Source organism: Oncorhynchus keta, chromosome 1 (assembly GCF_023373465.1).
Source record: "Oncorhynchus keta strain PuntledgeMale-10-30-2019 chromosome 1, Oket_V2, whole genome shotgun sequence".
NCBI classification, from domain to species: Eukaryota; Metazoa; Chordata; class Actinopteri; order Salmoniformes; family Salmonidae; genus Oncorhynchus; species Oncorhynchus keta.
Window position 1 is genome coordinate 60154747 of NC_068421.1, and position 21217 is coordinate 60175963.

The window sequence follows — 21217 nt, forward strand, 5'->3', positions numbered from 1 at the left end:
ATGCATAACCATTGATATATTACACATTTTGTTGTGTTGCAACCTGAATTCAAAATGGATTAAATATTTTTATAGATTAATTATATATTCCCCCCTCACCAATTTACACACAATACCCTATAATGACAAAGTGAAAACATATTTTTAGAAAACTTAGCACAATTTATTGAAAATGACACCCGTGAGTCAATACTTTGTAGAAATATTATTTGGCAGTGATTACAACTGTGACTTTTCAGCGTAGTCTCTAAGAATTTTCCACACTAGGACTGTACAACATTTACCCAGTGTTGTTTCCAAAATTCTTCAAGCTCTGTCAAATTGGTTGTTTACAATTGCAGGTAAACCATTTTCGGGTCTTGCCATAGATTTTCAAGTAGATTTACTTTGCATTCGGAAAGTATTCTAGTCCTTTGACTTTAAAAATGTACATTACAGCCTTAATCTAAAATGGATTAAATAACCCCCACCCCCCAATCAATCTACACACAATACCCCATAATGACAAAGCTAAAACTACTTTATTTTTTGCAAAATTTATTTTTAAAAAACCCCTGAAATATCACAAGTATTCAGACCCTTTACTCAGTACTTTGTTGAAGCACCTTTGGCAGCGATTACAGCCTTGAGCCTTCTTGGGTATGACACTACAAGCTTGGCACAGTTGTATTTGGGGAGTTTCTTCCATTCTTCTCTGCAGATCCTCTGAAGCTCTGTAAGGTTGAATGGGGAACATCGCTGCACAGCTATTTTCAGGTCTCTCCAGAGATGTTCGATCTGGTTCAAGTCCGGGCTCTGGTTGGGCCACTCAAGGACATTCAAAGACTTGTCCTGAAGCCACTGCTGCGTTGTCTTGGCTGGAGCAGGTTTTTAAAATCAGGGCTCTCTCTGTACTTTGCTCCATTCATCTTTCCCTCGATCCTGACAAGTCTCCAAGTCCCTGCCGCTGGTAAACATCCCCACAGCATGATGCTGCCACCACCATGCTTCACCGTAGGGATTCTGCAAGGTTTCCTCCAGATGTGACACTTGGCATTCAGGCCAAAGAGTTCAATCTTGGTTTCATGAGACCAGATAATCTTTTTTTCTCATGGTCCGAGAGTCTTTAGGTGCCTTTTTTCCAAACTCCAAGTGGGCTGTCATGTGGCTTTTAAAGAGGAGTGGCTTCCATCTGGCCCCTCTACCATAAAGCCCTGATTGGTGGAGTGCTGCAGAGATGGTTGTCTTTCCTGAATGTTCCATCGCCACAGAGGAACTCTGGAGCTCTGTCAGAGTGACCATCGGGTTCTTGGTCACCTCCCTGACCAAGGCCCTTCTCCCCCGATTGCTCAGTTTGGCCCAGGCGGCCAGCTCTAGGAAGAGTCTTGGTGGTTCCAAACTTCTTCCCTCTCACCCTCCCAGAGGACCTGAGCCTCATGCCTCACAACTACCGGGCCTGAGGACTCCTGGCTGTACCCAGGACACCTTGTCCTGCTGCTGCTCTAGTTTCAACTGTTCTGCCTATGGAACCCCTATCTGTTCACCGGACGTGCTACCTTGTCCCGGACCTGCTGTTTTCGACTCTCTACCGCACCTGCTGTCTTGACCTCTGAATGCTCGGCTATAAAAAGCCAACTGACATTTACTCTTGAGGTACTGACCAGATGCACCCTTTACAACCCTGCTGGTCACCTATGAAAGTTTGAACGTCTTGAAGAACAATCTGGCCTTAATGGCCATATACAGCCAAAAGAAGACTGGCCACCCCTCAGAGCCTGGTTCCTCTCTATGTTTCTTTCTAAGTTCCTGCCTTTCTAGGGATTTTTTTCTAGCCACTGTGCATCTGCATTGCTTGCTGTTTAGGGTTTTAGGCAGGGTTTCTGTATAGCACTGTGACATCGGCTGATGTAAAAAGGTCTTTATAAATACAGTTGATTGATGGAGGCCACTATGTTCTTTGGGACTTTCAATGCTGCAGGAATGTTTTGGTACACTTCCCCAGATCTGTCACTTGACACAATCCTATTTCGGAGCTCTACGGACAATTCCTGTACTGGTCAACTGTGGGACCTGTAATGTGGAAAATGTCAAGGGGTCTAAATACTTTCCGAATGCACTGTAGACAGGTGTGTGTCTTTCCAAATGATGTCCAATCAATTTAAAATGTACCACACGTTGACTCCAATCAAGTTGTAGAAACAGCTCAAGGATGATCAATGGAAACAGGATGCACCGGCTTGCCATAACAAAGGGGTTGAATACTTACTGACATAAGACATTTCAGCTGTTCATTTTGTCAAAATGTCTAAAAACATGAATCCACTTTGACATTATGGGGTATTGTGCGGAGGCCAGTAAAAAACATTTTTTTTTTTTTTAAATTCAGGTTGTAACAAAATGTGGAAAAAGTCAAGGGGTGTGAATACTTTCTGAAGTCACTGTACATATTGATTGCATTTGGATAACACATATGGAATCATCTAGTAACAAAAAAAAACAATCAAAATGTATTTAACATTATTCAAAGCAGCCACCCTTTGCCTTAATGACAGCTTTGTACACTCTTGACCTTCTCTCAACCAGCTTCACCTGGAATGCTTTTCCAACAGTCTTGAAGGAGTTCCCACATATGCTGAGTACTTAATGGCTGCTTTTCCTTCACTCTGCGGTCCAACTCATCCCAAACCATCTCAATTGGGTTGCGGTTGTATGATTGTGGCCAGGTCATCTGATGCAGCACTCCATCACTCTCCTGCTTGGTAAAATAGCCCTTACACAGCCTGGAGTTGTGTTTGGTCATTGTCCTGTTGAAAAACAAATGATAGTCCCACTAAGCACAAACCAGAAGGGATGGTGTATTGCTGCAGAACTCTGTGGTAGCCATGTTGGTTAATTAAGTATGCCTTGAAATCAAAATAAATCAATCAGACCGTGTCACCAGCAAAGCATCACCACACCATCTCCTCCTGCATGCTTTACAGTGGGAACCACACATGTGGAGATCAGTTCACCTACTCAGCGTCTCAAAGACACTGCGGTTGGAACCAAAAATTTGTCTCATCAAACCAAAGGACAGAAAATTCCACCGGTCTAATGTCCATTGCCCGTGTTTCTTGGCCCAAGCAACTCTCTTGTTCTTATTAGTGTCCTTTAGTAGTGGTTTCTTTGCAGCAATTTGACCATGAAGGCCTGATTCATGCAGTCTCCTCTGAACAGTTGATGTTGATATGTGTCTGTTACGTCAACTCTGTGAAGCATTTATTTGGGCTGCAATGTCTAAGGCTGGTAACTCTAATGAACTTATCCTCTGCAGCAGAGGTAACTCTGGGTCTTCCATTCCTGTGGTGGTCCTCATGAAAACCAGTTTCATCATAGCGTTTGATGGTTTTTGCGACTGCACTTGAAGAAACGTTCAAAGTCCTTGACATTTTCCCCGAATTGACTGACCTTCATGTTTTAAAGTAATGATGGACTGTCGTTTCTCTTTGCTTATTTGAGCTGTTCTTGACCTAATATGAACTTGGTCTTTTACCAAATAGGGCCATCTTCTGTATACCAACTCAACTGCTTGGCTCAAATGCATTAAGGAAAGAAATTCCACAAATTAACAAGGCACAGCTGTTAATTGAAATGCATTCCAGGGGACTACCTCATGAAGCTGGTTGAGAGAATGCCAAGACTGTGCAAAGCTGTCGTCAAGGCAAAGGGTGGCTACTTTGAAAAATCTCAAATATAAAATATTTAGATTTTATGGTTACAACATGATTCTATGTGTGTTATTTCAAAGTGTTGATGTCTTCACTATTATTGTACAATGTAGAAAATAGTAAAAAAAAACAACAAAAAAAATGGAATGATAGGTGTGTATACAGTTGAAGTTGGAAGTTTACATACACCTTAGCCAAATACATTTAAACTAAGTTTTTCACAATTCCTGACATTTAATCCTAGTAAAAATTCCCTATTAGGTCAGTTAGAGTCACCACTTTATTTTAAGAATGTGAAATGTCAGAATAATAGTAGAGAATGATTGATTCCAGCTGTTATTTCTTTCATCACATTCCTAATCCGTCAGAAGTTTACATACACTCAATTAGCATTTGGTAGCATTGCCTTTAAATTGTTAATTTGGGTCAAATGGTTTAGGTAGCCTTCAACTCTAGGAGACAGAATGCGTCTCCTTCCTGAGCAGTATGATGGTTGCGTGGTCCCATGGTGTTTATACTTGCGTACTATTGTTTATACAGATGAACGTGGTACCTTCAGACGTATGGAAATTGCCCCCAAGGATAAACCAGTCTTGTGGAGGTCTACACATTTCTTCTGGGGTCTTGGCTGACTTCTTTTGATTTTCCCATGATGTCAAGCAAATGGGCACTGAGTTTGAAGGTAGGCCTTGAAATACATCCACAGGTACACCTCCAATTGACTCAAATTATGTCAATTAGCCTATCAGAAGCTTCTAAAGCCATGACATCATTTTCTGGAATTTTCCAAGCTGTTTAAAGGCACAGTCAACTTAGTGTATGTAAACTTCTGACCCTGGGAATTGTGATACGGTGAATTATAAGTGAAATAATCTGTCTGGCAACAATTGTTTGAAAAATTAATTGTGTCATGCACAAAGTAGATGTCCTAACTGACTTTCCAAAACTATAGTTTATTAACAAGAAATTTGTGGAGTGGTTGAAAAGCGAGTTTTAATTGAGGCCAACCTAAGTGTATGTAAACTTCCGACTTCAACTGTACACATATATATTTTTTTAAATGTTGTATAGGGAACATTTGTAAAAGAGACAGAGGTCTCAATGTATTCCTATTAAAATTAAGGTTGAATAAAAAATCTGACTACGGAACCAATAAACTGATTTGTCCTTTGTTTACTTGACGAATGAGATGGGGAGCGTTGCGCATCCATAATTTTAAAAAAGTGCACTACATTAATGATGTTCTATCAAGTGAGCAGTGATATCCGAGAGGAGGAGGAGGGGGGCGGTGTTCTTTGTTTGTAGTAACTTTGTTGTAATATTGCCAATGAACATGGCAGTTCTAGTTAAGGACAGTGCCATGTGTTGGCCACGCCATAGCCTATAACTACAGGCTTGAAAGGATTGTTAAATTGCTTTGGAAATAAACACACAATTAAACACACCCCAGAATTATTTTCTCACTTCATGTTCACTTACCAATCTGAGCCATAGAGGTGACTCTAGTCGTCCTTGAACTTGCCGTTGATATAGGGCACCCAGTCCAGGATCAACCTCCAGTCTGTAAAGTAGACAAGGGCAACTCCGCCCACCGACCCCCAACCAGCCATTGTGGGAACCCTGGACAAATTATAAAATGGGGGGGTAGATATTTGAAGTTCAGTATCTACTACAGGAGTTTGCACTACAGCTGCCAATTCAGTCCCTCCCACCCCCCAATATTCAACCCCTTGACCACTCAACCTAGAGATCACTTGAGGTGGTGTAGGCTATTTTGGTTGGCATATCAATACAACAATGGATCTAAATTCCTATCAAATCGGAAAAAAGGGGTCAGTCTCACACGGTTACACGTCAAGGCCAAGGAAGGGTAAGCTAACTAAACTCCACGGTGAAGGAAGTGGAGATTGGGCCCTAAGGGTAAGCCAGCTTGATAAGACGGACTCATGGCTCAAGTTGTAAACAACTGGCAACACTAACACAAACCAAAGACTTGGATGAAGGGTAAAGCAAACACACTCCAACAAGGTGGATTTGGTAAATATAAGGCCATAATTAACACAAAGGCCTGATATTTTTAGCAAAATTAACTAGCTAACTATTTTGCACCACAGATAGGCAAAGAACAGTAGCTAACGTTAGCTTGCTAGCTCACTGCCTTCTTAGCGAGCTAACTGAGTGATGGGTCGTGGAAGAACACGTTGGACCTGTCAGCATTAATTTATAAGTCTAAATACGTTTTCACAAAATTATAAACAGACTTCAACTTACCACGTCCTGGCGATAGCAATGTACTTAGCCCCAATCAACTTCTTTAGCACCTGCACCATTCTGAACTGATTGAGCTATAAGAAGATTCTGACCTTCCCCCTCAAACACGGTCGTCACTAGTTACCACAGCCACACAAGTTATAAACCCCGACCATTGCTAAAATGTATATATATATTTTTTAATCTGATTTTAAACCTAAACCTGATAACAACATTAAGTTAAGTTCAAAAAGCAAACGTTTGTTATCATTAACTTTTACGATAACGCCAATTTTACTTTGTGGCTGTAGTAACTAGTGGAACCCCCCCAGAAAGTCCCAGGACCACCTCAGGACTGTCCGTTGTAATGCCGGTTTGTTAAAAAGCTGTTAAACTGAAAATCACTATCTCAAATAGGATAAAATAATGTTCTCATAGCAGAAAAGGATGCAGAATATTGTTGGTCTATGCATCGAGGCCATCTTATTTACAAGCTTACAAGGAGGTTTGAGAGCTAAACCTGCCTGAGTTTACCTTACAATCCTTTATCATCAGCTAGTTATGCCACAATTTAGTTTCCTCCCGATTCTTTAAACATCAAAACTTGTCTTTTATTAAGTTTCTAATTTTATTATGATGGCATCATTTAGCTACCTTCCCAATAGTAAGTAAACCAAATCATATATATATATCATTATCAAAAAGGTTCACTTTCAGAGCTCAAAAGATCCAAATTCAACCATTTGGAAAACATTAGTAAGGGATTGTGGGCTATACTTTCTCAGACCTTTCCGCACCAATGGGAGATTGATAGAAACCATTCATTTTCCAAGCTATAATCAACCCTTTATTACAATGTTTTCCTTTATTTTCTTTTTTTATGTATACAAGATTCAAAAGCCAGACATTGAAAAAGGTATAATTCTGTTATTAAAAATGGCACATTTATTGCTACATTACTGTTATATACAGGACAGTTCTCAATAACTACTTTATATATATAAAAAATAATAAAGGAGACTGGGACTGGAGGCACTCTGAAGACACTGCTCAATCTTGATTGTGTCCTCACTGCAAGTGTAAGATGCCAGGCTCTGTAGCAGTGTGTGAGTAGCCCCATTTGAATACATTAAAAAAAGTATTTCCCTCCTCCTTGAATTGATCTATGATCGGATGTAAAAAATAAAATAAAAAAAAGGGCTTTATAAATACATTTGATTTGATCTGAAAGAAGTGGTTAGGAAAAGAAAGGTTTGCTGTCATATACCAATGAAATCAAAAAAGTTATTCATATAGCACATTTTAACAGGTTGACAATACACTTCACACTATCCAGTCATATCATTGAGCAAGGAGGGGTGGATGCACTTATAAGTATTCAAAACAGGGCCAGTGTCAATATTCAGGTCAAGAGAGACACAGAAAATAGACCCTCCCATCTTTCCCCCCCTATCCAACAACTCAGAATACAGGTTGTGAATTGTCATTTTGGGATGTTCACAGAATAAGCAATGACAAATCAGCTCAGTCCATTTTTTCCCCCTCAGAACAAATCTTGTATATTTAGTACACATTTAACCTTGTAATAGTAGAGAAACAAGTCTTCAAATCAACTCTTTGAAGAGGTACATAAATACCTCTTACAAGAAGTCACTGTCAAAGTCAATAATGAGCTGGCAATCAGAAATAAGAAAAGAGAAGTCTCAACGCAAAGGAAATGGTCATAAATGACTAAATATAGCATCACTGCTGCGCGCTTTTTTTTTTTTTTTTTTTACACAGACAAATTTTGTAAGTTGTAATATGACAAGAAGCTCCAGTTATCATGGCTCAAAATAACACAGCCCCCCCACTTCAAAGCTGAAGCCATATATTGACATTGAGGTGCTTCGAAAAGCAAATCACAAGGGCAGAAACCAGCATCTTAGAACCCAGTAGTGTTGAGTGGTTTTTCAATACGGGGGGGGGCAAACAGAAACAAACAAAACCAGGAACCTGACCCCACGGCCACAACTTAACAGTAGTTTGGACAAATGGTCAAATCAGTAAAAAAATATAAAAAGTAACTAAGCGATATACATAACGTTCATGTTTATTTAACTAGATACATTGAAAAAAAGCCCATGTTTTTTTTCTCCCATTCTCAACTTCTTCCTGAAAATTGAAGGGGGGTCATCCTATGTACCTCTACTCCTGGCGATACATGAAATGTTATGGTTAAAAAGAGAAAACTGTCTTTATAGTTATGAAAATACAAGTTCAGGCACTGATAAGGCATCACTCCCCAATAATGACATCTTTAGTCTTGAGAATGAAAAGGCCACACTATTGATTCAAAACTGTATTTTTCTTTTCCCCTATTTTTCTACAAAGTAAACTTAAATCCTTCTCAATACTATGACCAACAGGTAACAATGCACATTTCTGCCCCTGTGGTTAGATGGTGCTGCTATACCATGTCTGAGGCCATGATAATAACTTATCACAGGAATTAACACTGTTGTATTTTCAAACCATCCTGTATCTTACACACAAACTCCTGCCTCCAAAATAACATGTCAGGACACTCTAGCATAGCTGCACATTGATGACCACATGAACGAGTGCAGAGTAGAATGGAACGTTTGAAATGAAGATAAAATAACATTGAACCGACTGAAAAAACCTGGATACATACTTGAAAATGAAGGCAATCCACATTTGAATGGTACATTCAAAACCAGTTGCATAATTACTGTTCGAGCCAGAGCCCGTCTCCGTAGATGTTTACTTGTAAAGTGACACTACCATTCAGTAAGAACACTTCAATAGGACAGTCAGAGGCATCCACACATTCCCATTTGAAAATAAATAATCCATCTGGGTAACAGACAAAACACACTTCCTTAATAAATGTTTGTTTTTTTTAACACAGGAACAATATCTTAGGCCACTGTACCCTTATCAAATGTAGCAATCGCATCAAAAAGGTATGCACCAAAGACTGACAGCTTAATAGTCCCTAAATACATAATGATAATTAAGCCTACAACTGACCCCATCTGTCTTTGTTTATATTCTGAGCCTGTGTTTTTATTCAACTTTCCTCTCCAAGTTGACAGTGCAATTGGAGTTCATTTTGAAAATACATTTAATATCATCTCTTCATTCTACTCAACTACGATACACTCTAAACTAACATTGTCATTTATTTAAAAAATCTACAATGTATAGACTAACAAAAAATATATATTTATTTATATATATATATATATATTTTATTTTGCCCCACTTGAAATAATATCCTTGGATTTTTGAAAGAATGAGGTGGATTTACAAAAGAGATTTTGCCTCATTAAGTAGCCACTTTAATAATATAGTCAGGACTTCACAGGAGAAGGGTGAGGACTTGATAGTTCATTGGGAATGCTCAAAGCTTCAATTTTAAGAATAGACAACTTAACTTATAACAAGTATTAAGATTGTATTTAATTATGGGCATCAATGGTCGAACCTGCATCTGCAAATGTGCACCTAGTGTTAGTCTTTTAACAATGACAATGCAGGGGGTGAAGCATCACATTTATTTTGGTGTCCTTAGGTGGTGCGTGTTGGTACAGGGTCAATTGATTTGAAAAACTCAGAGGGTGGCACTACACAATACGGCCATAAGTTGCCCATCAAACCAAGCCTCCAGTCTCATGAGAAAATGTGACAGATTGGCTGGTTAGCGCCACAAGCTTTTCTGTAGTTTTTGATGGAGTCAATAGTAGCCTATGGGTGAGATGCAGGATGAAACCGACTCTTCTTTTGTGCTGTAAAACTGCACTTTGTCCTCCTCTACCCCTGGCCAGCTAAACCGGCATCTCCCGAATAACCTACACTGAGGGGAACAATACTGGAGTCTGAAATACCATTCTTTTGTTTATGGATGGAAAGAACAGCCTTGGAGAATAATTTTCTACAACTCTGAGAACATGACAACTGGGCAGCGGAGGTTCATCTCCCTTCTCCCTCATCTCATGCCGGGCCCACAGAGCTGCGGTGGGGCCTGCAACTCTACCCCGATGCAGGTCATGTCCCCTCTCTATTGCATGGGTTTGGTTACATAACATATGTAAGACTGTACCATTAAGTTGGGAATGACAAAACTAAACCTGAAAAAATGTGCTCATACATATAACAACCCCTAACCAAAATGTTCCGCAAATGTAAGCAGTTTGCTTAAATGTCTCATATAAAACATGTAACAATTAGGCACAAATCCTTGATTAAATTTGTCATTTGTTAGGCTTCTATCGTTCACAGAGCACCTCTCGGCAGTGTGTTGAGTCCCATTAGTGGCAGGACACTATTACTCTGGTGTTCCATCATGTTATAGAAGCAAAAAATGTATGTATAAAAAAAAAATTAAATAAAATAAAGTTCACATTTGCGCTGGTAGTCATGGTCATGAGTGCGGCAAATTGGCTGTGTCAGTTTTGGCAGTATGCATGTGTGGATAAGGGTATGTGAATGTGCGTCTTGAAACTGAATTTGACAATACACAAAAACATCAGTATACGTGTACACACACACACACACACACACACACACACACACACACACACACACTGAGAAGAATGGGTGGAAGAAGAGATTAAGGCCACATCTTCCGAGAGCCAAGGGAATTCCATTAGATCTGCAAAGGAAAATACAACAGTGGTAGTATTCCAAACTTGAATTTTGGTGAAGTGATCAACTCAAAAGTACTACAATTATTGACGGATGAAGAGGTACCTACCTGGTATTACATATGACTGACTGGGTTATGGCCGTCTCCCCCCATGCCGGGGTGGCCTCCCGAGAGCTGCATGGGGGAGTCACCCACCACCCCAGACACCTTCTCCTCCTCCCGTCGCTTCAGACACGCTGCTTTAGGGTTCAGGTTACGTTCTGACCAGGTGGAAGGAGAGAAGATGAGTTTACATTGCATTCAAGTTAGTTATCCAACTTTCCATTGTGCTCCAAACCTATTTAATCCTTTAAAAAATATATACATAAAACTGATTTTCTTGTCTGAAAAACAGCTGGATGAAATACTCTGTTCGGTTCCTCGGTCCCTGAGGAAAGAATACACACAGGGGACAAAGTAATACCGAGGTCAACGCGTAAAACAAATGCAAAGAAATATGGTCGCAGTAGCACTGCGTTACCTCGGACTTGCTGCTCCAGGTTGAGAATGACGTTGACGGCTTGATGCAGGATGAGCAGCTTGGTCTGAGGTTTGTCGTTGCTGAGGTGCAGCTGGCACATGCGGCCCAGCTCCTTGAAAGCCTCGTTGATGTCTCGCACTCGCAGCCGCTCGCGGGCGTTGTTGGCCACTCGCCGCTCTTTCTCACGCTCTACCTTTACCTCAGGAGGAAGGTCCTCGTCATCCTCATCCTCTGGACTAGAAGGCGGAAGACACGGAGAGGAATGAAGCCACGGGAGGGCGACACTCACAAACCAAGCAACTAGACTTTCAAAGAGTTGGGCCGCATGTGCCAGCTGCACCTCAGCAAAACATGCAAAGCATAGATGCCTAAGCATTTAGCTGTCATTCTAAAAGAATCCTGGGTAGCACCAGGAAGTTATGTAGTTCTGAAAGTAAATGGTTTTAAAAAGGAAGCTCCAGACATATTATTAAACAGGTTAATAGACATACAATTGATCCGAATAGAAAACATTAATTCACTCAAGATGAGGAAAATAAGTTAACAATGTCAGTGTAATGAATAATAAGGACTATTCCATTTGGTAAATCGACTAAACAATAATGACTTTTATCCCACATAGATTGGAAATGTTAACTTTTACCATTAAGCTATTCAATGTCACTTTGTCAACTACTATGTCTATACCATCAAACCAACTTAAAATGTATGTGGGGACCTTTGCAGAACAGTGGACATCGCTATACAATCTTGGCTCCCCAAGCATTACAGTCTATGGATGGCGAGACTTACTCATCTCCCGGGTCTGACAGGCCTGAGAGGCCAGAGAGGATCTGGAGGGTCAGCGCCTCCTTTCTGAAAACAACGGGACATGAGGGGAGGGCATTACACAACTAGCGGGAAATGGAGTGACCAACGCAACGAACACAGCTAACTAACAGTGGTAATTGAGCATATAAAATGGGGGCGTAATGTCATGTGTTTATCCTTGTATTAGTTTGCGTACCAGAATTTAACTAAATGTTCACCTATGTGGGATAAAATAATCAACAGCACAAAGAAATATGCCCATAATAACACTGCGTTACCTCCGACTTGCCTTTCACTATTTAAATATATATATATATTTTTAAGTGGATATCCAGATAGTTGAAACACATGTGTTTTAAAGAACAAACGTCAACTGCAAATGGGGAGTTGATTGTGCTGTGCACTCGGCTTGTTGTTTCAGCACAGACGGGGAACGGCACGAGAGGAGCAGGGGCCGGTGTGTCTGATACAGAGGGAGAGAAAGTAGCCAAACCAACTTGCGCAAGACAGATAATCTACCGCAGCAACAAATGGGTCTATCATCTCATCTGGTAGTGTCTGTCTTTACTGCATCAAATCCATGTAAACAAGCTAGCTACACTAGCCACCAAGTTAGTTAGCCTCATTTAGCCTTGCTAGCTGGCTCTTTCGCTGCGCTCCCCGCAACAACTCCATTCATATTAAACAGCCTACCTATTGGTTGATCATTGTAGCCCATTCCTTCTCATTTAGCCAACTTAAATCCTGTAACTGTTATTCCATTTTGTATGGATGAGAAATCTCCCACTTCACTTGCTACACGTGGAGCCTCTGACAGTAGTGCTGCTTTGAATGACCGACAATAAGTTACATGCGTGAAAAATGTAGGCTGCCGGTACATCTTTTTAAAGGGGCGCACTTATAAAAACGGTTGCTTTATTCACATTTCTAATGGCATGGTCTATTGTTGTATGTAGCAATGTCACATAGACCATTTGACAAAACCTTTTCATTACAATAGGCCTATATTATTTGTTTTCTCAAAAAAGTAAATTGAATACCAACGTTTGGATATTGGAATAACCGTGCCCATCCCTACACACAGACAGAATGTATGCATCACAGTTACCACTATCAATAGTCAGGGTGATCACCTACCTTGCTCTGATGCGTTTGGTTTCCTTCTTCTCGTCCTCAGACTTGTCAGCGATGGAGGAGTTCTCTTCGTCCTCCTTGTCCTCTCTCTTGATGTCCGAGCCACTGGACGAGTGTGTGGAGCGGGCCACGCTTCCTGGCAGACCTGTGGAGCAGAACGGAACCTCACCGTCAGTATTTCCGATTTAAAGAACAATTAAGTAGCCCATTATCTTATCTGTTTGCCATGGCGGACACATTACATCAGGGAAAAGGAGTACATCTCACAGAGAGGATGAGAGTAGCGAATGAGAGTGTGCGAGAGGCGCGTGTGACTCACTGGTGAAGCCGTCGGATTGTCCAGTGGACTGAGGGGGTCCGGAGGCGTGGTGACCGTGCAGCAGGGTACTGCTGGGAGGAAGGCCTGTGGGCTCCTCGTGATGGTTTCCTCCCTGGAGAATGGGAACAAAGCATGTGATAAAACACAACAAAAGCATCATCACAATCTCAGTGATGTTAGACAACAGGGCTTTAGTGTTGGAACCAGAGGTCAGAGGGCGTGCTCACCATGGCAGGGTGTCTGTTGCTGAGGGCCAGGCCAGCATTGGAGAAGGCCTGAGAGAGGCCTCCCAGGCCACCGTTGTGCGCAGACGACACAGCGCTCAGCAGGCTGTGCATGTCAGAGTGGGCTCCTCCCCCCAAGCCGGGCGGGCCCTGGACAGCGTGACTACGCAGCACGTGGATGGCCTCTTCCAGACGGTCCTCCATTTTGTTCTGCTGCAAGGAGACACAGGGCAAATCTCAGTCACTACGTTGATAATACGATCACATCAAATAATAGTTTATTATTTGTAGTAAAGAGTGAATCGTGCGTACCAGGGCGTGCAGTTGCCCTTCGTAGTTGGGTGACAGGGCAGACTGTCCTGAAGGTCTTGGCCATTGAGATGCAGCTCCTGCAGAGAGAATAGATAAGATGCCACATTTACACGGAAAAGTGTGACCGACAAAATGACAGCTCTGATTTCTACCAGTAGATGGCGATCCAGAGCTCCAGTCAAGCCCATGTGCTAATAGGGAATCATTTCCATTACAGATTTTCATCACTATTTCATCCAATTGTCTGCCCTTAAAACTCTTAACTAATACAAGCTACCAAATGCAGCAGATATAGCAATCCAGTATGTATACCTGCAATTCCCTGGGGCGAGCCCACTGGGGTGGAGGGTGTGGAGGAGAAGTTGTTACTGTTGTGGTCCGAGGGGTAGATCTACAATCGTCAGGAAAGGGTACCTTCAGCCACTGAACAACAGCACAAAGAAGACTATACAAAACAAAAAGGCAGTAGGGTTTTTTTGGAGGATTACTCACCGATGCAAGAGCCTTCCCAATCTCATCCCCTGAGCTCCCTGCAGTGGCGCCTCTGTTGGCTGTGGAGAAAAGATGGCTTATTGATCAAACATTATTTTACAAGGCAGAAACTACTTCAAAAAGGTCTCCAATAAGCTAGTGAGACCGCTTTAAATACACCGTTAAACCGAGGGGCAGCGCAACATGTTTCACAGGATATAGACAAGGTAATTGGTTAAAAAAAGCGATTGGATGTCATGTGAGCGTTAGTTGTACCCATGATGCCGTCTGCTCCGTTAATGGAGGGCGTGTGGTTGTAGCTCCCAGAGCCAGAGTGGAAGCCGGGTGGGAGGCTGCCGTTCACCTCACTGCCATGGAGAGGGTAGTTCTGTGGGGACAGAGGTAGGGGTTGACGCTTCTGGAGGGAGGACAGAACAGCTTGGGTTAGAGCCACTTGCATGGAAGTTGGATTCGTCATAGAGGAGAAATGGCATAAACAGAATACAGAAACAAATAAAGATTACAAAAAACATTGTTGCATGTACTAATTCAATACAACAGTTACTTCAAAAGGAAAACAAGGAATTTGAATATAAACTATTTGAAATATTACATATTGAGGGGCTGTCCTCACCATCCTGTCCTGTGGGTTGATGGCAGAGAAGGAGCCTGGCTGGCCAATGTGGGGGGAGTTCCCCAGCATGGCAGAGTAGCCAGACTGACCCAGAGGTCCTGAGGAGGCCCAGGGGTCAGAGGAGGGGTGGAGGCCCTCTGTCAACAACAACAAGGGTTAGGCAATGGACTTATTACTCACTGAACCATGACTAACTCCAGGGCATTTTAACTCAAAACATTTTCATTTACTGTTTTGGTTTATTTGCTTAAAATCTCTGACCACAACAAGTGCTTATTAGAGAGACAGGTTTCTATTTAAGACAGGCGTCTATTTCCTTAATGCACAATGCTAATTTGCATAGTTAATTGTTTACTTCCAGCATTTTAATAAATGTCTTAATTTCCTGCACTAATGTGTTACCTACACACTGTCACGTTTCTTTTGCCTCGATACAAAATAAATGTTAAAAAACACTTTTTTTTTTGACTGCATTTGTCAGTTCTTACTTTTGCCACTAGAGGGCGATTGGCCAGTCTCTCAGGTCTTGTACTCACTCCCAAAGTGTTTTTGTGCTTGCCAGTTAACTAGCAGTTCTACGCTGTTAGCAGCCAATGGCTAGCAGTTTGTTACTGGCGATAAAAATGGATGATTGCAATCCTTGTTTCGAGTCATTACTGAATTATTTAATGGAACAAGTCAAACATTAAACCTTGTAAAGAATGAATGGTAATTCACGGTAACCTCAAAACTATTCGATTATACCCAGCGTTTATTTGAAACAGGCGTTTATGTGCTGAAATGTGTGTCGTTGCCTGGCTATTAAAAAAGAGACAGGTGGCTATTTGAGACCGAGTGTAATTCTACCTTTAACACAGAGCTAAAATAACAAAGAAAGGTTAGACAGTGTACTCACTCCAATGACAGTTTATGAAAGTGCTTAAAATGGTTACCTTGCAAGTAGTTACCTTGCATGTAGAAAGAGCCCGGGTAGACAGAGCCAGGTTTGGTGCCAGGATATCCTCCGTTGTCACGTGCATATTCATCCCCAGAGGAAGAGGCATACACCTTAAGGGTCAAACACAGTTGGCGTTAAGCGCCATTTCAAACACACACGACATATGCCTACATTTAGCCTGCCCTGGAATAAAGTTGTCTGCTCCTTACATCTAAATTGGCAGGTGTCACTATTGCCAAGACGACTACAAATGCATACTGGAACTGCCAATAAAATGGTCTTAATGTGTAACGTTGTTGCACTAAGCAGCCAGGAGGTGGCGAGGGTGAAGCTGGCATGCTACCCCTGCTTGTGCTGTGTGAGAGAGCAGCACAGTGGCCATGCTGGTCACGGAGACAGATACAATCCCACAGCCCAGCCAGTGCCTCCGCTTTCCCAGGAGCCTGGTGACATAGCAGGGTTACCGCCTGCAGCTCGCCTCTCACTGGTAGCTCACAGACACACACCATTGTCGAGCCCATGACCTCAAATCAGCAAGGGGATCACATTTAATGATTTCTCAGATTTCTACAGTATAGTATTGTATTGACAGTTTTAACATTTAATTGGGGGGTGATACGAGTGTGTCCCAACCATGGGTTTGAATACTCAAATAGACATTTTTGTTAAATGGCCCTTCAATGCTTCAATGGGTCATTCAAGTTATTCTGAACCACAATGAATTTCACATTCAAAATGCCATGCCGTTCCCGAGCCTTCTTGCCGCATGTGTCGAGAACGTCGAATCACTCCCATAAAATTCATACGGACAAAAAGATCCCAGCGTTCTGACACCATAACCCATCACTCACGCTTTCTGGCATGTATGAGGAGAAAGAGGGATGAAAGAGAGAGAGAGAGAAGAGGGGGGGAGAGGATATGCTGCAAAGAATGCTAATCCAGAAAACAGTTTTTTTTCCTGTAATTTGATTTAACAGGGAGAAGTGGAAAGGGAATGGAGAGATGCACTTCTAATTACAGAGCCATCTGCCTGTTCCTGGACCCGGTCCAACTCCACAGGCAGCTGGGCTGAGGAGAGCCGAGGAGAGGGCTGAGAGAGGTGGGGGCCAGTCAGCGAGAGAGGGAGGCATGGGGAGAGAAGTGGAGAGAGAGATAGAGAGAGAGGTTGGGAGGGAGGGAAAGGGGGCGAGGGAGGGTATTAAGGCGCTGATGATTTATGAAATAGGCAGAGAGATAAGGCTGGGGGGACAGAATAAGGAAATCTGAATGACTTAAAGCATGATATGGCGAGGGGAGTGTGAGGTAATAGGGGATTTACGACCATCACAGCTAATACGAGAGAACAAGCCAGAGATGACTTCATTTAACATTAGGCTTTGTCTTTCACGGGAAAACAATGTTGAGCGAATCCTCTGCTCTAGATAGAGGTGGGGGAATGAAACAATGATTGCGGGTGGATAATTCTGTTCTTAAGAAGGAAAGAGAGGATTTCTGGTGAAAATCCTCACTAATGGGTGTTTCATGTAATTCAGGTTATGACCGTGTGTGAGGTCCTATAGTCAATGGCAAAACAAGTGATGGAATATGATAGAATAGAAAACAGATTCCTATCAATTTAGAGAGAAAATACTGTCTACATAAATAATACAACCACCACCTGGCTCAGTAAAAAGGGGCCACAATAAGCCTGGGAAATAGGATGTGTTGTATGTGACATTTAGGTTAGGGGTCAGTGCTGGACTCCAGTGTACAGGTATTGGAGGATTAGTGGAGGGGTCTGTCAGTTGGGTTGGACGAGTGGGAGGACTGGAGAGCTTTGCCGGACTAGGTTACAACACAGAGCTGAGGGTGCGAAGGGAGGGGAGAGGGACACAGGATCATCAGCAGTCATTAATCTGGGCTCAGACACAGGCTAAGAGGCCTCGCGAGCAGCGCGCCTCACAACTGGGTCACTCACAGGGGGAGGCCACCCAGACCATCATGTGGCGAAGCGTAGGCAGACGGATGGAGGGGGAGAGAAGGGGGGCAGCTGGGAGTTCAAATGAATTTACACTAAAACCTGTGTTTAACATCATGTATGTTTCATAGGTAAAGTTCTGACCACAGAGGTTTCAATATGACTGTCATATTGGAGAGTGCATGTGGCAATGTTTTCGGTTACAGAACATTTGTCTAATGGCAATATTTATTTTATGATCCCTGGCAGAGGAGAGGGCCTTCCAGTCTTCCACTAATAAGGCATCAGGCAGCCCGAACACACCAGAAATATCTGGACCATCATACAAGGCAAGGACATACCCCCGGCATGCATTCTCAAGCATTAGTTCAACACAAACAACTCGTGTTATTTCCCACTGTTGGTTATTTGGAAGCATTATCAGTAGCCTGAGCAGTGTTGTAAACTAGGGACTATAGTTGCTTATTTGCAGGCTTAGACAGAAGCCTTGAGCCCAGTGTTGTAGACTAATGTTGTTTGTTTGGAGGCTCTCTCACTAGCCTGGGCTGTCAGTTTGCCTGAGTGAGCAGAGGCCCTTTGTCTGTCTGTCTGCCTGTGTCTCTGTCTGTGTCTCTGTCTCTGTCTCTGTCTGTGTCTCTGTCTGCCTGTGTCTCTGTCTGTGTCTGTCTGCCTGTGTCTCTGTCTGTGTCTCTGTCTGTGTCTCTGTCTCTGTCTGTGTCTCTGTCTGCCTGTGTCTCTGTCTGTGTCTGTCTGCCTGTGTCTCTGTCTGTGTCTCTGTCTGTGTCTCTGTCTGTGTCTCTGTCTGCCTGTGTCTCTGTCTGCCTGTGTCTCTGTCTGCCTGTGTCTCTGTCTGCCTGTGTCTCTGTCTGCCTGTGTCTCTGTGTCTGTCTCTGTCTGTCTGTGTCTCTGTGTCTGCCTGCCTCTCTGTCTGCCTCTCTGTCTGTCTGCCTCTCTGTCTGTCTGCCTCTCTGTCTGTCTGTCTGTCTGTCTGTGTCTCCGTCTGTCTGTCTGTCTGTCTGTGTCTCTGTCGGTCTGTCTGTCTGTCTGTGTCTCTGTCGGTCTGTCTGTCTGTCTGTGTCTCTGTCTGGCTGGCTGTCTGTGTCTCCGTCTGGCTGTCTGTGTCTCCGTCTGGCTGTCTGTGTCTCCGTCTGTCTGTCTGTGTCTCCGTCTGTCTGTCTGTGTCTCCGTCTGTCTGTCTGTGTCTCCGTCTGTCTGTCTGTGTCTCCGTCTGTCTGTCTGTGTGTCTGTCTGTCTGTCTGTGTCTGTCTGTGTGTCTGTCTGTGTGTCTGTCTGTCTGTCTGTCTGTCTGTGTGTCTGTCTGTCTGTCTGTCTCTGTCTGTGTCTCTGTCTGTCTGTCTGTCTGTCTGTCTGTCTGTGTGTGTCTGTCTGTCTGTCTGTCTGTCTGTGTGTCTGTCTGCCTCTCTGTCTGTGTCTGTCTGTCTGTCTGTCTGTCTGTCTGTCTGTCTGTGTGTCTGTCTGTCTGTCTGTCTGCTGTCTCTGTCTGTCTGTCTCTGTCTGTCTGTCTGTCTGTCTGTCTGTCTGTCTGTCTGTGTCTCTGTCTGTCTGTGTCTCGGTCTGTGTCTCGGTCTGTCTGTCTGTCTGTGTCTCCGTCTGTCTGTCTGTCTGTGTCTCTGTCTGTCTGTCTGTCTGTCTGTCTGTCTGTCTGTCTGTCTGTGTGTCTGTCTGTGTCTCTGGTCTGTCTGTCTGTCTGTGTCTCTGTCGGTCTGTCTGTCTGTCTGTGTCTCTGTCTGGTCTGTCTGTCTGTGTCTCCGTCTGTCTGTCTGTGTCTCCGTCTGTCTGTCTGTGTCTGTCTGTCTGTGTGTCTGTCTGTCTGTCTGTCTGTCTGTGTGTCTGTCTCTGTCTGTCTGTCTGTGTGTCTGTCTGCCTCTGTCTGTCTGTCTGTCTGTCTGTCTGTCTGTCTGTCTGTCTGTGTGTCTGTCTGTCTGTGTGTCTGTCTGTCTGCCTCTCTGTCTGTGTCTCTGTCTGTGTGTCTGTCTGTCTGTCTGTCTGTCTGTCTGTCTGTCTGTCTGTGTGTCTGTCTGTCTGTGTGTCTGTCTGTCTGTGTGTCTGTCTGTGTCTCTGTCTGTCTGTCTGTGTGTCTGTCTGTCTGTGTGTCTGTCTGTGTCTGTGTCTGTCTGTCTGTGTCTCCGTCTGTCTGTCTGTGTCTCCGTCTGTCTGTCTGTGTCTCCGTCTGTCTGTCTGTGTGTCTGTCCGTCTGTGTCTCCGTCTGTCTGTGTGTGTGTCTGTCTGTGTGTCTGTCTGTCCGTCTGTGTGCGTGTCTGTCCGTCTGTGTGCGTGTCTGTCCGTCTGTGTCTCCGTCTGTCCGTCTGTGTCTCAGTCTGTCCGTCTGTGTCTCCGTCTGTCCGTCTGTGTCTCCGTCTGTCTGTCTGTGTCTCTGTGTGTCTGTCTGTCTGTGTCTCTGTCTGTCTGTGTCTCTCTGTCTGTATGTCTGTCTGTGTCTCTCTGGCTGTCTGTCTGTGTCTCTCTGTCTGTCTGTCTGTGTCTCTCTGTCTGTTTGTCTGTCTGTCTGTTTGTCTGTCTGTCTGTGTCTCCGTCTGTCTGTCTGTGTCTCCGTCTGTCTGTGTGTGTGTCTGTCTGTCTGTGTGTCTGTCTGTCTGTGTGTGTCTGTCTGTGTGTGTCTGTCTGTGTGTCTGTCTGTGTGTGTCTGTCTGTGTGTCTGTCTGTCTGTGTGTGTCTGTCTGTGTGTCTGTCTGTCCGTCTGTCTGTGTGCGTGTCTGTCTGTCTGTGTGTCTGTCTCTCTGTCTGTGTCTCCGTCTGTCTGTCTGTGTCTCCGTCTGTCTGTCTGTGTCTCCGTCTGTCTGTCTGTGTCTCCGTCTGTCTGTCTGTGTCTCCGTCTGTCTGTCTGTGTCTCCGTCTGTCTGTGTGTGTGTCTGTCTGTGTGTCTGTCTGTCTGTGTGTCTGTCTGTGTGTGTGTCTGTCTGTGTGTGTCTGTCTGTGTGTCTGTCTGTCCGTCTGTCTGTGTGTGTGTGTCTGTCTGTGTGTCGTGTCTGTCCGTCTGTGTGCGTGTCTGTCCGTCTGTGTGTCCGCCTCTCTGTCTGTGTCTCCGTCTGTCTGTCTGTGTCTCCGTCTGTCTGTCTGTGTCTCCGTCTGTCTGTCTGTGTCTCCGTCTGTCTGTCTGTGTCTCCGTCTGTCTGTCTGTGTCTCCGTCTGTCTGTCTGTGTCTCCGTCTGTCTGTCTGTGTCTCCGTCTGTCTGTCTGTGTCTCCGTCTGTCTGTCTGTGTCTCCGTCTGTCTGTCCGTGTCTCCGTCTGTCTGTCCGTGTCTCCGTCTGTCTGTCCGTGTCTCCGTG

General features: G+C 43.6%; 1 protein-coding gene across 9 annotated transcripts in view; it reads right to left on the bottom strand.

The window, feature by feature from the left end:
* Nucleotides 1-6777: 6777 nt before the first annotated feature.
* Nucleotides 6778-21217, bottom strand: part of LOC118389684 (transcription factor E2-alpha-like) — a 39754-nt gene continuing 25314 nt past the window's right edge. For 2 of the 9 annotated variants that reach the window (XM_035779534.2, XM_035779568.2), the window contains 13 exons: nucleotides 15947-16061; nucleotides 14994-15151; nucleotides 14657-14798; nucleotides 14402-14460; nucleotides 14222-14300; nucleotides 13910-13986; nucleotides 13601-13810; nucleotides 13374-13485; nucleotides 13058-13199; nucleotides 11903-11965; nucleotides 11111-11346; nucleotides 10699-10850; nucleotides 6778-10596 (listed from right to left, as the gene is read on the bottom strand). In XM_035779534.2, coding sequence (XP_035635427.1) covers nucleotides 10705-10850; nucleotides 11111-11346; nucleotides 11903-11965; nucleotides 13058-13199; nucleotides 13374-13485; nucleotides 13601-13810; nucleotides 13910-13986; nucleotides 14222-14300; nucleotides 14402-14460; nucleotides 14657-14798; nucleotides 14994-15151; nucleotides 15947-16061 — 1539 coding nt within the window. In that variant the 3' untranslated portion in view covers nucleotides 6778-10596; nucleotides 10699-10704. The remainder of the gene's footprint in view (nucleotides 10597-10698; nucleotides 10851-11110; nucleotides 11347-11902; nucleotides 11966-13057; nucleotides 13200-13373; nucleotides 13486-13600; nucleotides 13811-13909; nucleotides 13987-14221; nucleotides 14301-14401; nucleotides 14461-14656; nucleotides 14799-14993; nucleotides 15152-15946; nucleotides 16062-21217) is intronic. The other 7 variants (XM_035779538.2, XM_035779540.2, XM_035779551.2 and 4 more) reach the window with 7 other exon arrangements.